Source organism: Monoraphidium neglectum (genome assembly GCF_000611645.1).
Source record: "Monoraphidium neglectum strain SAG 48.87 unplaced genomic scaffold scaffold01458, whole genome shotgun sequence".
Classification (NCBI taxonomy): Eukaryota; Viridiplantae; Chlorophyta; class Chlorophyceae; order Sphaeropleales; family Selenastraceae; genus Monoraphidium; species Monoraphidium neglectum.
The window spans coordinates 1-13,983 of NW_014012170.1; the positions used below are offsets into that span (position 1 = coordinate 1).

The 13,983-nt window shown below is 63.7% G+C and overlaps 3 protein-coding genes across 3 annotated transcripts; 2 read left to right on the forward strand and 1 right to left on the reverse strand.

The window, feature by feature from the left end:
- Positions 1–48: 48 nt before the first annotated feature.
- Positions 49–3,644, reverse strand: MNEG_7943 (arginine decarboxylase; the record flags this gene model as incomplete). Its single annotated transcript, XM_014043582.1, has 10 exons — positions 49–93; positions 366–550; positions 759–832; positions 1,247–1,338; positions 1,652–1,680; positions 1,981–2,161; positions 2,281–2,349; positions 2,625–2,782; positions 3,174–3,401; positions 3,620–3,644. 10 exons carry the CDS (start codon positions 3,642–3,644, stop codon positions 49–51), a joined length of 1,086 nt encoding a protein of 361 aa, XP_013899036.1.
- Positions 3,645–6,611: 2,967 nt separating this feature from the next.
- MNEG_7944 (hypothetical protein) lies at positions 6,612–7,274 on the forward strand (the record flags this gene model as incomplete). The annotated part of the gene is made up of 1 exon (XM_014043583.1): positions 6,612–7,274. One exon carries the CDS (start codon positions 6,612–6,614, stop codon positions 7,272–7,274), a length of 663 nt encoding a protein of 220 aa, XP_013899037.1.
- Positions 7,275–7,918: 644 nt separating this feature from the next.
- Positions 7,919–13,558, forward strand: MNEG_7945 (alpha,alpha-trehalose-phosphate synthase (UDP-forming); the record flags this gene model as incomplete). The annotated part of the gene is made up of 15 exons (XM_014043584.1): positions 7,919–7,943; positions 8,171–8,273; positions 8,500–8,815; positions 8,988–9,060; positions 9,374–9,588; positions 9,929–10,117; positions 10,318–10,420; positions 10,747–10,872; positions 11,085–11,160; positions 11,429–11,522; positions 11,732–11,770; positions 12,090–12,261; positions 12,659–12,816; positions 13,153–13,266; positions 13,463–13,558. Coding segments are annotated over 15 exons (1,899 nt in total), but the record flags the coding sequence as incomplete, so codon positions are not given.
- Between the last annotated feature and the right edge of the window lie 425 nt (positions 13,559–13,983).

The following is a 13,983-nucleotide window of genomic DNA, read 5'->3' on the forward strand; positions in this document are numbered from 1 at the left end:
GAGCCGAGGTATGTAGTGATCGGAGCAGCGTGGTTCTGGTAGCCTGTGTTACGCGCCCGCGCGTGGTCGACGGGGCAGGATTGAGGATGTCGTCTGGAGGAGAGTTGGGGCGCCTGTGGTTGCGCCCCCAACCCCGTCCCCCATGCCCACCCCACCAGCTCACCCACACCATGTGCACACGGACGTGTTCGCACACAAACATGAGTCTCGACGCACGCGCAAAAAGTACCCGCACTGCAAGCTTTCCACGCGTGCAAGTACAACTCACAGCATCCCTGACGATCCCGCCAGGGGTCGGGGCCACCCTTTTGGGACCAATGTGAGTCAAAAACCAATCCCGTGTGTCCCTGACCTGCCCCCCTCACCTTCACAAGCTCAGCATACAGGAAGCTGCTCTCCCTCATGACCTCCTTGACCTCCCTGATCGACGTGATCTGAGATCCCGAGTGGAAGTGCAGCAGCTGCAGGCAGTCCAGGAGCTTATCCTTGCGCAGGCGGTTAACAACCGCCACGATCTCGCGGGCCTTGAGGCCAAACTTGGCCTTGTCGCCTGAGGGTATTGGACAAAGATTTGTTGGATAGTGTGGATAGTGTGGATGAAGAAGCTGCAGGTGATGCGTGAGGCTTTGATCAACTCATCCAGGCACCCGCATGAGGGTGAGAGAGCAGAGACAGGGGCAACAGCTGGTCCACAAGGCGTTGTCTTGAGGCGGCAGCGGGCCCCCGCGGGGCGCCCGGCGTGCGGGGGCAATGCGCACCGGAGGTGGAGCCCCAGTGGCCCCGGTGCTGCGTGGTCAGCTTGGCGCGGATGCCGATGCCCGGCTTCACGCCCCTTTGAGGGTGGAGTGCGTGCGTGGTGGGGGCGTGTATGTGAGTGTGTGTGTGTGTGTGTGTGTGTGTGTGTGTGTGTGTGTGTGCGCGCGCGCGCATGTGTGAGTGTGTGTCTGGGGGAAGGGAGGCGACACGAGGGCCGCGAAGCGCAAGCTGAGGCTTTCACAGGAGAGCCATCACTGGCCTCCGGGTGCAGTTGGATGCTGCCGAGGCGGCGGTGCGGCCGCTGCAGTCCTCTGCTGTGTGGCGGGCCCCGGGCAACCTGGCGAGGCGTCCAACCGTTGGTCTTGAAAATGACGGGCGCGGAACAATCCACCACAAAAGAGGCCGCCCTTGGCATTTTCTGCATTCAACCCTTGCGAAGGACCACTGCCGGATTTCAACACGCAGGAGACGAACCCAGGGCGCCGCTCACAGGCGCGCCGATGCGTCCAGCAGCATGCCCAGCTCCGCGTACTGCTCCATGACCACCAGCGCGTTGATGCCCAGCTCGCGGCAGTGCAGAACCTGGTTGCAGGGTCAAAGGGTTGTGTGTGTGTGCGTGTGTGCGTGCACGCGTGTGCACGTTCATGGCGGGTGTGCATGTGTGTGTACCGTACTGCGCATTGTTTGCAACACGGCAGCGCTTGAAAACGCAGTCCGAGGGTGGAAGCAGGCATGGCGGCGCGCGGTTGCCCACTGGGGCCTGTGAAGCTGTCTCCCCATATCACTGCCTCCCAGTCAGGTCGCAAGCATATGTGGCGGGGTCGCACGCCGACAACTGATTTGCAGTATCCCAAACCCTCACTGCCCCTGTGCACCCGGCCAGCCCCAAGCGCACCATCTCCATGTACTCTGTGTCCTTGTAGCCTGCACAGAGTGGTGAGTCGTCGCAGGACAAATGGCACATTGATGCGACAGGGTGTGATTGCATGCCGAGCGACTAATCGCTGCGGTTAGTAAGAGCACGTGGTTGCAGTGGGCCAGCAAGAAGCATGTTCTTGTGATGATTATACTTTTCTGTACTTGATTGCAGGTCCACTTTGGTTGCGTACGGTAATCGGCCGAGCACGCGCCCTCGCCTGCCTCTAACCCGCTGAGGCGCCCTTGTGGAATCGAAGCCGCCAACCCCGGCGCGGCCGCGCGGCGGCGAGCCAGCCCGGCGCCCACCGTTGCATATGAGGTTGGCGCCGGGCACGTCGGCCAGGACTGACATGACCATGGCCAGCTCAGCCTTGGAGCCGACCTCCAGGCCACAGCCGTAGGGGCGGCCGTGCTCCACCATGCAGCGGATCAGGTCCCGGTCGTGGTTGCACTGCGGCGGCCGGACGTTGGCGGTCCGCGCATGCGGCTGTGAGTTGACAGGAAACTCAGCAAGGCAGGCGGCCTTGTGGGTGCAACTGGGGACTGGGAGCTTAGGGGTGATACTGGAGATTACAAACCCGTCGGGGTATGGCTCCGCCGCCTCACCTTGACGGGGAAGACGCCGCGGTAGGCGCCCTGGTACTCGAAACGCTCGATGGCCCCCAGGAACGCTTTCTGCCAGGTGGGTGTGAGTAGGCGGCCGGGCGCAGACGAGGCGTGCGGGCGTGTTTTCCAGGGGTCGAGGCCGGCGACGCTCCCCGGCAAGGGCATGGACCAGCCTGCAGCCAATCGGTCCCAGGTTGGTTGACACCCAGCAGCACTGGCCGCGTCCCAATGTGCGCAAGTGTTGCCTGCACGCCGTGGGTGCAGCGGCGCGTCCAGCCCGTGGCGCGCCGCTGCAAGCACAGGCTGTCCTCTGAGCAAAGCAGGGAGGCCCGCCGCCCATCTACGAGGCCCAGGGGCGCCGCGCTGCTCCCGCGCCGCCGCACGTTGAGGCGCTCGATCCTATCGCCGACGATGTCGAGGAAGCGCAGCAGCAGCGGCGTGCGCAGGCCGCGGGCGTGCAGCTCCTGAACCAGCCTGAAAACGTCGACCTCCCTGTCGTCCCCTGGCGGCCAACGCCGATTTTGGGATTGGGGGTGGTGTGCAGGGGTTGAGGGCAGAAAGGCCGCAGCGCGAGGTCTGTCAGGGGGTGTGTGGACGCGAGGGCTGGCAGGGTGCGAGTCACGGCGCCTAGTTCGCAGGCCCTGAGCAATCGGGCAACATGGCGTGCACGGGCGTGATTGAATGTAGGTGGGTCCCGCCCGAGCAACATGCGGGGTCCCCTGCCTTCTGTCCTGCGCGAACGTACGCGCCCATGCGACCAAGCGAACAGCACAGAAACACAGCGCATGTGAATCCCAGCACTGCTGCGCCGCCATGCACCCATGCACCCATACCCCCATGGGACGGACGCGCCCATGCGCCCTGCATGCCTCCCCACATGCCATGCAACGCACCTTTGGGGCGCACGACCACGTGCCCCTCCTCGTTGATGGAGAAGTACGGCGCCCCCCAGCCGCTGCAGTTGTAGAGGGCCTTTGACCGCTCCACCCCCCACTCGCTTACGCCCTCAAGAGCCTCCACTGGGGTCATGACGCTGCCCTGCCGCCACAGCATGTGCATGGCGCCGCGCAGCACGCGCCAGTCGCGGGGCTCGTGCTCCTCGCTCGACTCCGGCGCGGGCCCTGCGAGGGGCCGTGATGTGCAAGGGGGCTCATGGTTGGGAGGACCGCGGAGGGCGGTGGATCCCTAGGCCCCGCGCGGTGGTGCGGTGATTGCAGCACGGGGCAGGTGGGGGCGCGGGGCAGGTGGACGCCTGGACGCCTGCGCGCCGGTGAGTCAAACCAGGTGGATACGATCTGCAGCACATGGAGGTATAGGAAATGCATCAGTGCGCTCTCACCGCGCGGGGAAGCGGCGGCAGCCATCGCGCAGGTTGCACAGAAAGTATTGCCCCGTCAGATCTGAGCAGGGTGAACGCGACTCGAGATCCAGCAACATGCATAACAATTAATACCGTAAGAATGAGGGATCACAGCGCTTCTAAAACAGTGCGGTGCTTGAAATCCGTCCGAGTGACACAAGTGGACCCCAGCAGTGAGTTGATCAATCCGCTGTCTATACGATACGAGGATCCGTCTATTTGTGATGCACTACAGTACCGCAACTTTTCGAGGATCCTTGCAGTCAGCAACTGGCCTTTGGGGCACTCCAACTTGGGCTCTGCGCCAGCCCATCACGGCAAGCAATCAAAGAATTTCGTGCGGACTTTATAGTACGTTGATAAAGTCAGGCCCGAGAATCCAGCCTCGCTCCCATCTGTGCGCCCGTCGGGCTTTGACCAACACGATGAGGCGGGGAGCGGGGCTTGCCGGCGTGTGGGCACGTGTTATCGCGATCGGGTGGTAAGTTCGTTGGTTGCCGCTGGATTTTTGTGAACAGGTGACTCCGTAAAGGGTGATGCGCGGTCAGGCGCCGGGCAGTCCAGTACTGCAGTGTCATTGGGCAGCGCCAGCAGCACCACGTCACGTGCCCACCTCTCCCTGGCTTCGCGCCCCCGCAGTCTGGTGGCCGTTGCGCGCGCCCAGGTCGGCACTGGCAAGGCGTGCACATCAAACAGCGGCTGCCTGTCCGACAACTGCGTCGGCGGTGTTTGCCGAGCGGCGCTCACCTGCACCAATGGCATCAAGGACGGCCGCGAGACCGATATTGACTGCGGAGGCGGCGGCTGCGACTTTGCGTGCTCTGTCGGTCAGGTGATTTTCGTCAATCGCGAAAGAGATAATTCTTGGCCGTTCACGCACTGCAAGCGGCACCCTGATTTCTACTCGGGCTCCTTGATGGATATGCAGATTCATCCTGACATCTTTGACTGGACAGCACCACCACCCTCGTTGCGGCTGCCCACTGTTCACAGGGATGCACCACAACCTGGGACTGCCGCAGCAGCATCTGCACCAGCGGCAAGTGTATGGCAGCCGCCACCTGCACCAACGGCATCAAGGATGGGGCCGAAGCCGACGTGGACTGCGGCGCCGCTTGCAGCGCGCTCTGTACATACGGCCTTGCCTGTGCGTCAGGCCGCGACTGCAGGAGCGGCCTCTGCAACTCAGGAAAGTGCGACCAGCCCAGCACATGCACCAACGGGGTCAAAGATGGCGTCGAGGGGGACGTGGATTGCGGCGGGCTTTGCAAGAACAAGTGCAACACCTGGAAGGCGTGCAACAACAACACCGACTGCGCCTCAGCCACCTGCAAGAGCCTCGTGTGCAGGTGCGCACACGCACGAGCGGGTCTTGGACCCGTTGGTTGCCAAGACAAACGAAGCATGGACTGCTCAGAGCGTTTTGTCATGGATTGTGCGGCAACGAACAATTGGCAACAGCTCACTGCATTTGAGGAAGCCAGCCTGCCGGCTGTGTGCAGGGCGGCCAGATTTTGTGAGCATCGGCCCGGCTGGTGCGGCATCCATGCATATGCCACTGACGTTGGTCACCCCGCCACACACTCGGACCTCTCAGGGCCGCGCCCTATTGCACGAACTTGGTGAAAGATCCCCTTGAGGTGGACGTGGACTGCGGAGCGGCAGTGTGCGAGAAGTCCTGCGCCAACGGGCAGCGGTGCAGCAGCATGTGGGACTGCGCGTCCAGGATTTGCTACGGCGGGGTGTGCGTGGCGCAGCTGCCATCCAGGTGGGTCCTAGTGCACTATGCACCGTGCTACCCGGTGAGAGTGCTGTGCTGCGCTCTGTGCGCTGATGTAGCTTTAGGAACACACAGGAGGCGACTCTGTCGGGGAGGGCGCAGAACAAGGAACTCCTTATGCCTGCATATTGGAGTGGTTGCAGGGAGCACAAGGTCTCCGCTGCCCTGATTGCGGTCACGCAGTGCAGGTGTGTCATTCCTTTGCTTTGCATCTGCCTGACAGCTCTTTCGCAATCATACCACCTCAGCTGCACTGACGGGATCAAGAATGGGAACGAGACCGATGTTGACTGCGGCGGCAGCTGCCCCAACAAGTGCACCGACCTGAAGGGCTGCGGCACCGCTGCTGACTGTGCCAGCGGCGTGTGCAGCGGCGGCAAATGTGCGGTGCCCACGTGCTCAGACGGCGTCATGAACGGAGCGGAGACCGACGTTGATTGCGGCGGCACCTGCCCAATCGATTGCTCTGTGGGGCAGAAGTGCGTCGCCGGGGCAGACTGCATCAGCGGCGTGTGCACATCCGGAGCTTGCGCCGCACCCAGCTGCAGCGATCGCGTGAAGAACGGAGCGGAAACGGATGTTGATTGCGGCGGCACCTGCCCTATTGATTGTTCTGTGCGGCAGAAGTGCCTCGCCGGGGCAGACTGCATCAGCGGCGTGTGCACGTCCGGAGCTTGCGCCGCACCCAGCTGCAGCGATCGCGTGAAGAACGGAGCAGAGACCGATGTCGATTGCGGGGGCAGTTGCGCCACCAAATGCGCCGACACCCGCATGTGCGTCCTGGCCTCTGACTGCACCAGCAATGTCTGCAGCGGAGGCAGGTGCGGGGGTGCCACCTGCACAGACGGCCTCAAGAATGGCAATGAGACCGACGTTGATTGCGGCGGCGGCTGCCCCAATAAGTGCGCAGACGCCTCCGGCTGCGCGGCCGGGGCTGATTGCGCCAGCGGCGTCTGCAGCGGCGGCAAGTGTGCGACGGCCAGCTGCAGCGACAGCATCAAAAACGGCGCCGAGACCGACGTTGACTGCGGCGGCAGCTGCCCGGTTGCTTGCGCGAACCTCAAGGGTTGCATTTTCAGAGCTGACTGCCAGAGCGGCGTGTGCACCAACGGCAAGTGCGCCGTGCCAAGCTGCAGCGACGGGCTGAAGAATGGAGCAGAAACCGACCTGGATTGTGGCGGCAGCTGCGCCATGAAGTGCGGCGACCTCCTAAGCTGCGCCGTCGGCAAGGACTGCCAGAGTGGCGTGTGCGTTGTGGGCCAGTGCGCGGCGCCCACGTGCAAGGACGGAGTAAAGAACGGCGACGAGACTGACGTCGACTGCGGCGGCAGCTGCCCCAACAAGTGCGCCGACCTCAGCGGCTGCGCGGCCGGCGGCGACTGCTCCAGCGGCGTCTGCACCAGCAGCAAGTGCGCGGTGCCCAGCTGCAGCGACGGCGTGAACAACGGCGCGGAGACGGACCTTGACTGCGGAGGCAACTGCACCACCAAGTGCAACGACACGCTCGCCTGCGGCGCTGCAAGCGATTGCAAGAGCGGCATCTGCCTGGCCACGGGCACTTGCGCCGTGCCGGCCTGCGACGACGGCGTGCAGAACGGCCCCGAGACCGACGTCGACTGCGGCGGCAGCTGCCCTGACCTGTGCGGCGACTCGGCGGGCTGCCTGGTCAAGACGGACTGCTACAACAGCGTGTGCGTGGGGGGCCAGTGCGCGCCGGCCAGCTGCTTCGATGGCGTGAAGAACGGGGACGAGACGGATACAGACTGCGGCGGCAACTCGTGCGCGCCGTGCATGGGCCAGCTGAGCTGCTCGAGCGACAGCGACTGCTACAGCAACCAGTGCGTGTTCTCGTGATCTGAGGCCTCGGGCCCGGCCACGCCGGGCGGCCGGCCGGCCACGCCGGGCGGGTGTGTGTACTGCCGGGCACCTGCGCACGTGCTTGCCGCGGCTGCAGGTTGGTGGCGCCCACAGGCACCTGGTTCTGCATTTGCTTGCTTGATAGGCTCGCTGTCGGCAGTTGATATTTCTTACGTTGGTTAGCATGCATAGTGTGCATTACCAAGGGTTGCTGCGACCTGCATTTCGCATGGCTGGGTGGGGGGTTCTTGCTGGCATTTCTTGCGTCGTCCTGTGGAACGGCCAGGCAGGCGACAGCCTGTCCTATGGGCCAAGCCACACCTATTGCAGAGGTGTCTAGGACTGAACAGGGCAATCCGTTGCTCTGTTGTGGCTGCGGCTCGCTGCGCCGCTGCAGTTGGGTGCGACAAAAAGCTGTCGATGAGTAACAGTCACAGTTATTGCACCCCCCAGTGTAGGCGGTGTTTTTGTTTGGCTCAGTAAGGCTCAATTGTCTGTGCATTACTGAGACACATAATCTGCATACACTGTCGATGAGTCGATCCAGGCGTTGAATGCAGGATGCCACTGGCGATCTCACGGGCCTGATGCAGCCCGTCGATTAACCTGAGTGACTCGGATATAACCTCATATAAAGTCACATGGTGCCTGGATCATCGGAGGGACGTGGGCCGTCGGGGCAGGGGACGCCATCACCGCGCACTCCTTCCACTGGCAGGGCCGTGCCATCGTCCAGAGTCGGTGAGAGCAATCGCAGCTGCGCCGCGCACACGTCCATTGGCCCGCCCCCGCCCGCCCCGCCGCGGCGCGCGACCCCGCCCAAGCATTGCAGGGACGCGTGTTCGAGGCCTCTCCGCGCCCCCGCCTGCACGCCCTGCGCCGCACGGCCGCAGATCGCCTGCTGCGGGAGCGGATCCGCAAGAGTCGGAGCACTCAGGAGCTGCAGACTTTTGAGGATTGGGACCATGGCTGGGAAGACATGGTGCCGGTAGACAGGTGGGCGTGGCGGGAAGCAGGGCGCGCTGCAGCTGCCCCCCTCGCCGGTACCTCGCCGCGGCGCCCACAGCAGCGCGGCATGAACGGGCACATGCGAGGGCAGCCCCGCTCCTAGAACCTGTATCGGGGGGCGTTCTGGGGGCGCCGCTGCGACCCCGCAGCTCCTCGGCCCCTTCCGGCGCCACGCGGCTGCCCATCTCGCCGCACCCCATCATGGCGCCCGCAGCCGGCACGCTCCCCTGGACAACGCACGGCTCATAGTGGTGGCAAATCGGCTTCCAGTGACCTGCTCCAAGGACCCGCAGGGCAGATGGCGGCTGCAGGTGCGGCGCATGCGGGGCCGTGGGCTGCTGCAGGGGGCAACCCACCCAAGCGGCGAGGACGGGTGGGGCTGGGGCAGCAGGCGGCGCGAGGGCGCGGGCATCGGTGGGGCGTCCGGCGGCCATGCGGAGGGGTTTGCGCATGGGCCGGCCGGCAAGCACGGCTTGCTCCCTCGAGCGGCACGGGCGCGGGACGAGGGCGTGCGTGGCGGCCGCAGACGGGTCCGCGCAGTGGTTGGACCCTGCGCTGTCTGCCGAGCGCGTCGCCCATGAGTGCCAGCACGCGCCATGCGGTGCCCATGCGGCGCCCATGCAGGCCGCGGCAGCTCCCGAAAGGCGCCTCGTGCGGCGCAAAGCAACCCGCCGCCCTCGCGCCCGCCGCCCCTCGCGCCAGATCAGCGCGGGCGGGCTGGTCAGCGCGCTCATGGGGGTCGGCAATTACACGACCCTCTGGGTCGGCTGGCCAGGTGGGTTGCGCTGCATTGTGCCGCTGCGTCTTGCGGGCCCATTGGTTGGAGTCGGCCGCTCCATCCTCAAGCAATTGATGCCCGCCAGATGCATGGACACGTCTGCAGTAAGGGCCGGGCCTCTGAGGCTCTGTCCTCACGCCCCAACTTCTGATGCGCACAATTTCACCATGCGTGCGTGGACATGCATGCGCACGAACGCGTGCCCGCGCGTGCGCATGCGCTCGCTGCTGTCTCCACACACGCGATCGCGCATGCACCCGCGCCGCCACCAAACACGTCCCCGCCGCCGTCGCCACCGCCGCCGCGCCAGGCATCTACGTCAGGCCGGGCCGCGACCGAGACGCGCTGGCGGCCATGCTGCAGAAGGAGGGTTACGTGCCCGTCTGGCTGGAGCCCCAGCTGCTCGACCTCTACTACAACGGCTTCTGCAACAGCGTGCTGTGGCAGCTGTTCCATTACGTCCCGCTGAATATGGACGGCTGGCAGCGCATGACAGAGCACCACACCATGCAGATGCAGTGGCAGGTGCGCGCGCCGCGCTGCGGCGGCGCCGCGCGCGCGCGGGCGCGACGTGCAGCCTGGGCGGCAGCTGCGGCATGTGCGGCTCGCGGGCCGCTGGGCAGCGGGCAGCTGGGCAGGCGATGAATGCTGCTCTTGTGTAGAGGGCGCACGGCAGGCCGCGTTGCGCCGTCGGAGCATGAGCGTGTTTGACATTGGCAGTTGGCCCGCTAGCTCTGCTCAATACTTAGAAGGCAGTAGCTCTAATCAACCCCTCTGGTTGGCTGCTTGCCTCTGGTTGGCTTGTCTCTTACGTGCACTGTCGCGGCGACGCCATGCCTGCCCCCTCCGCGCCCCGCCGCGGCAGGCGTACTCGGCAGCCAATGACCGCTTCGGGGAGGTGGTCCTGGCGCACTACCAAGGCGGGGACATGGTGTGGGTGCAGGACTACCACCTCATGCTGCTGCCGCAGCTGCTCAAGCAGGGGCACCCCAAAATGAAGGCGCGCGGCGGGCGGCGGGCTCGGGCCCCACGCCGCGCGCTGGCCCCTGGCAGGGTCGGGGCGCGTCGGGAGCGGGGTTGACCAGTCTTGACCTGTCTGTCAGCCGCACCAGCTCGTCAGCGTCTCCTGCTGATTCCCTTGGGGCAATCCTTGGATTCAGCACTCCAATGCTGCTTGCTGCGTCCGAAGCCTGCGGCCAGCAAGATCACGTTTGTGCCGCACCCTCAACCCCAATTTAAAAAAATCCTCTGCAGGTGGGCTGGTTCCTGCACACGCCATTCCCCTCCTCGGAGATCTACCGCACGCTGCCCGTCAGGGAGGAGGTGCTGCGTGCGGTGCTGAAGGCCGACCTCATAGGTGGGCAAATTTCGGTATGTTTGACCGGAAAATCGCATGCGTTTCAGGGTTCAAGGTTTGGCAGTTTGTAGGGGACGTTATGCGCGCGGTGCTCAAGGCTGACCTCATGGGTGGGCGATCTTCTGTTGGTAGCTTGCAGTTCAAGATCCAGGGGAGTAAGGATTGCGGGTTTGCAAGGCGTCGAGGCGGAGGCGCTGTGGTGAGCTGTGCTCCAGGCAGATTCAAGTCTCAACCTTTGCCTGCTTGCCGTGCCCACCTCTTCCTTGTTTGTCATTCAAATGTGTTGACCGGTACCTTTCCACCCCCCCAAAACGACCGCCTCCCAGGTTTTCACACCTACGACTACGCGCGCCACTTCATCAGCAGCTGCACGCGCATCCTGGGGCTGGAGGGCACCCCCGAGGGGGTCGAGGACAACGGCAGCATAACTCGCGTCGCCGCGTTCCCTATCGGTGGGTTACCGCAGTGCGCCGCTCACGGTGTTGCCAGCCTTCGGCCCCCGTGTCACCACCGCGTTCGTGATCACGCCTCCAAGCGTCCTCGACACCTGTGTCAGCTGACTTTTCTCAGTGTGCCCGACTGTATTTGACCGCACTGAGGCCGCACTTTGACTACACATTGACCGCGTGTTGACTGACTTTGACCGACCCTCCTTCAACCCAAGGCATTGATCCGGAGCGCTTCACCGCTGCGCTGGAGGCTGAGGAGGTACAGGGCAACATAGCCAAGCTGCTCAACAGGTGGGGTTCTGGAAGGCAATATAAGCAGGGCTGTGGCGCAATGCTGAAGGATTGGCTGGGTGCATCCGCATTTAGGAAGGTGTGTTGGTGTGTGTGTTGTGTGGCGGTTTGGGGTGGGGACGGCAACCGACCTGTCAGGCTGCCCGGGCCACTCAGCTTTGCCCCAGCTGCCAAAGCCAGGGCGTGGCTGCCATGCCTGTGCCCCTCATCCAACCCGCGCTTGCACCGCCCGCCTTCGTGCCCCCTGACCCACCTACCCACTTCCAAGGTATGCGGGGCGCAAGGTGATGCTTGGCGTCGACCGGCTGGACATGATCAAGGGAATCCCCCAGAAGCTGCTCGCCTTCGAGAAGTTCCTGCAGGTGGGCAACCGCCCGCCAGCGGTTTTCCTTCGGTCCAGGATCTTATGGGTTTGGGCTAGATAGCAGAAACGGGACATCTGGGTCCGGGAGTGCGACCATCAGGGCGGCTGGTCGGTGGCTCTCAAGGGACAAAGTTGCAGCTTTGGTGGGTCCAGCGGTGCTTGCTATAATGTGCAGCCGCCTGACCTCCTTCGGGCTCTGCTGCGCAGGAGCACCCTGAGTGGCGCGACAAGGTGCTGCTGGTGCAGGTGAGAGGGAGATGGGCACAGACACCGCAGTGGTGGCCGGCGAGAAGCAGCTTCCTGGGCGGCCTACAACGCCCTTGCTGAGACACAAGTATACCTACCAGTCAGGGGACGGCGACAGGCCTGCCGGCAGCCTCCCGGTCGAGGGTCCATGCGATGCTATGCGACCAGGATCCCTGTCAGCCACGTCCCTTGTTGTTTCGGACACTCTATTCTAAGGCGCATCCCTTTGGCAGCGCCACCACTCCTCATATCACCTCTCTGCCACCCCTGCACCCCTGCTCACCACGCTCTGCCCTTCAATTTTCTCATCCACCCCCAGATCGCTGTCCCCAGCCGCACAGACGTCCCCGAGTACCAGCGGCTGCGCTCCATGGTGCACGAGATCGTGGGCCGCATCAACGGCGCGTTCGGCACCCTGACCTACGTGCCCATCCACCACCTGGACCGCCAGCTCAGCTTCCATGAGCTGTGTGCACTGTACGCCGTCACTGGTGCGGAGTTTGACCGAGTTTGACCGGGTGTTGGACGTTTGATGAAATGCCTGTGGCCACTGTGGTGGATGCGTTCCAATCTGATAATCATGTTGCTGTTTGTGCGTCGTCCCCGCTGAGGCTTGGCCAAGTTTGATTGGGCTGCTTGATTCAAGTCATGATGCCAACATGTCGAGGAGGATCGCTAAGCTATGACCGTAGGCAGCTGTGCCTTGCAAGCAAGTGTGACAGCACTTCATGCAACTTCCCATTTTTTCTTTCAAAGCTGCCAGCCGGCACTCACCACCTTCCGCATTCCCAACTGCGGCGCACTGAAAACCCTACCTCTTCCTTACTCCTCCTCACCAAACCTCTTCCAACTCCTCCCCCCACCCCGCCCCCATAATCGCTCGCCCAGACGTGGCGCTCATCAACAGCCTGCGCGACGGCATGAACCTGGTGTCATATGAGTACGTGGCCTGCCAGTCAGACAATGCGGGCGTCCTGGTGCTGTCGGAGTTCGCCGGCGCGGCGCAGAGCCTGGGGGCGGGGGCCATATTGGTCAACCCCTGGAACGTGGCTGATGTGGCGCAGGCAAGAAGGGGGCGGGGCAGCATGCGTGTGTGTGTGTGTGTGTGTTTGCGCGTGTGTGTGTATGGTATGCATGGGTCTGTGAGTGTGTTTTTCTCTGTTTGCTTTGTGTTTTGCGTGTACGTGTGTGCTGGTGCGTGTGCATGCGTGCGCGCGCACGTGTGGGTGCGTATTCCCCGGCGCCTGTCTCTTACTGCGCTTGTTCGACGCAAGCCTGTAGCCAGAGGTTGAGCAATCCACCTCTTCCACCCGGCGCCATGATAGCGGCCCAGCCAGACCCAAAGCTGACGTCACTCGCTGTCATTGCGTGTCATGGGCCAGGCCATCGAGGACGCGCTGACGATGAGCGAAGAGGAGCGGCGGGAGCGGCATCGGCAGAACTACATGCACGTGGCCACCCACACGGCGCAGGCACGCGGCTCTACTGCTGCTCGGGTCAACTCTTCCCTCTTATCTTCTGCGACCATGGCGCTTTCACCTCGGCCGCTCGTGCACCCAGCCAAGAACAACCACCTTGCGGCGTCCTGTCGGTTTTCGCATCCCTCGAGTGCCGCTCGTCACCACTATCCGCCTGTATGTTTTCACCGGTCTCCCAGCTACCGCATCGCCACCTTCTCCACAACTTCCACAGGCTTGGGCGGACACCTTCATATCAGAGCTGAACGACACCCACATCGAGGCTGACCTGCGCCTGAGGCACACGCCGCCCGACCTCAACCTGGAGGAGGTGCGTGGTCAAACTCGGTCAAACTCGGTTGAATTGGGTCAACTCGTCTGATCTTTGTCTGGCGAGCAGAGTTGCCTTCAGCAGAGCAGGGCCGGCATCAGCAGCCTTGTCGAGCGTTTTGTGGCGCGTGCATACCGGTTCTGCTTGGTGTTTGCATGTCTTGCCTTTGCCTGCTGCGTCCCACGCTGCTCAGTTCTGTTTGCAGCCTGACACACCGCGCGTACGCCATCGCCGGCAACTGTTCTTTCCACTCAACCCAGGTGGTGCGGGGCTACAGTGCGAGCAGCAAGCGGCTGTTCGTCCTGGGGTACAACGCCACGCTCACACACGCGGTGGAGGTGAGCCTGGGGTGCCGGGTGTGCTCATCGGCTGGGTGCGCCTCCGGCTGGCTGAGCATTCCAGCTTCGTGGCTGCTGGGACCGCCG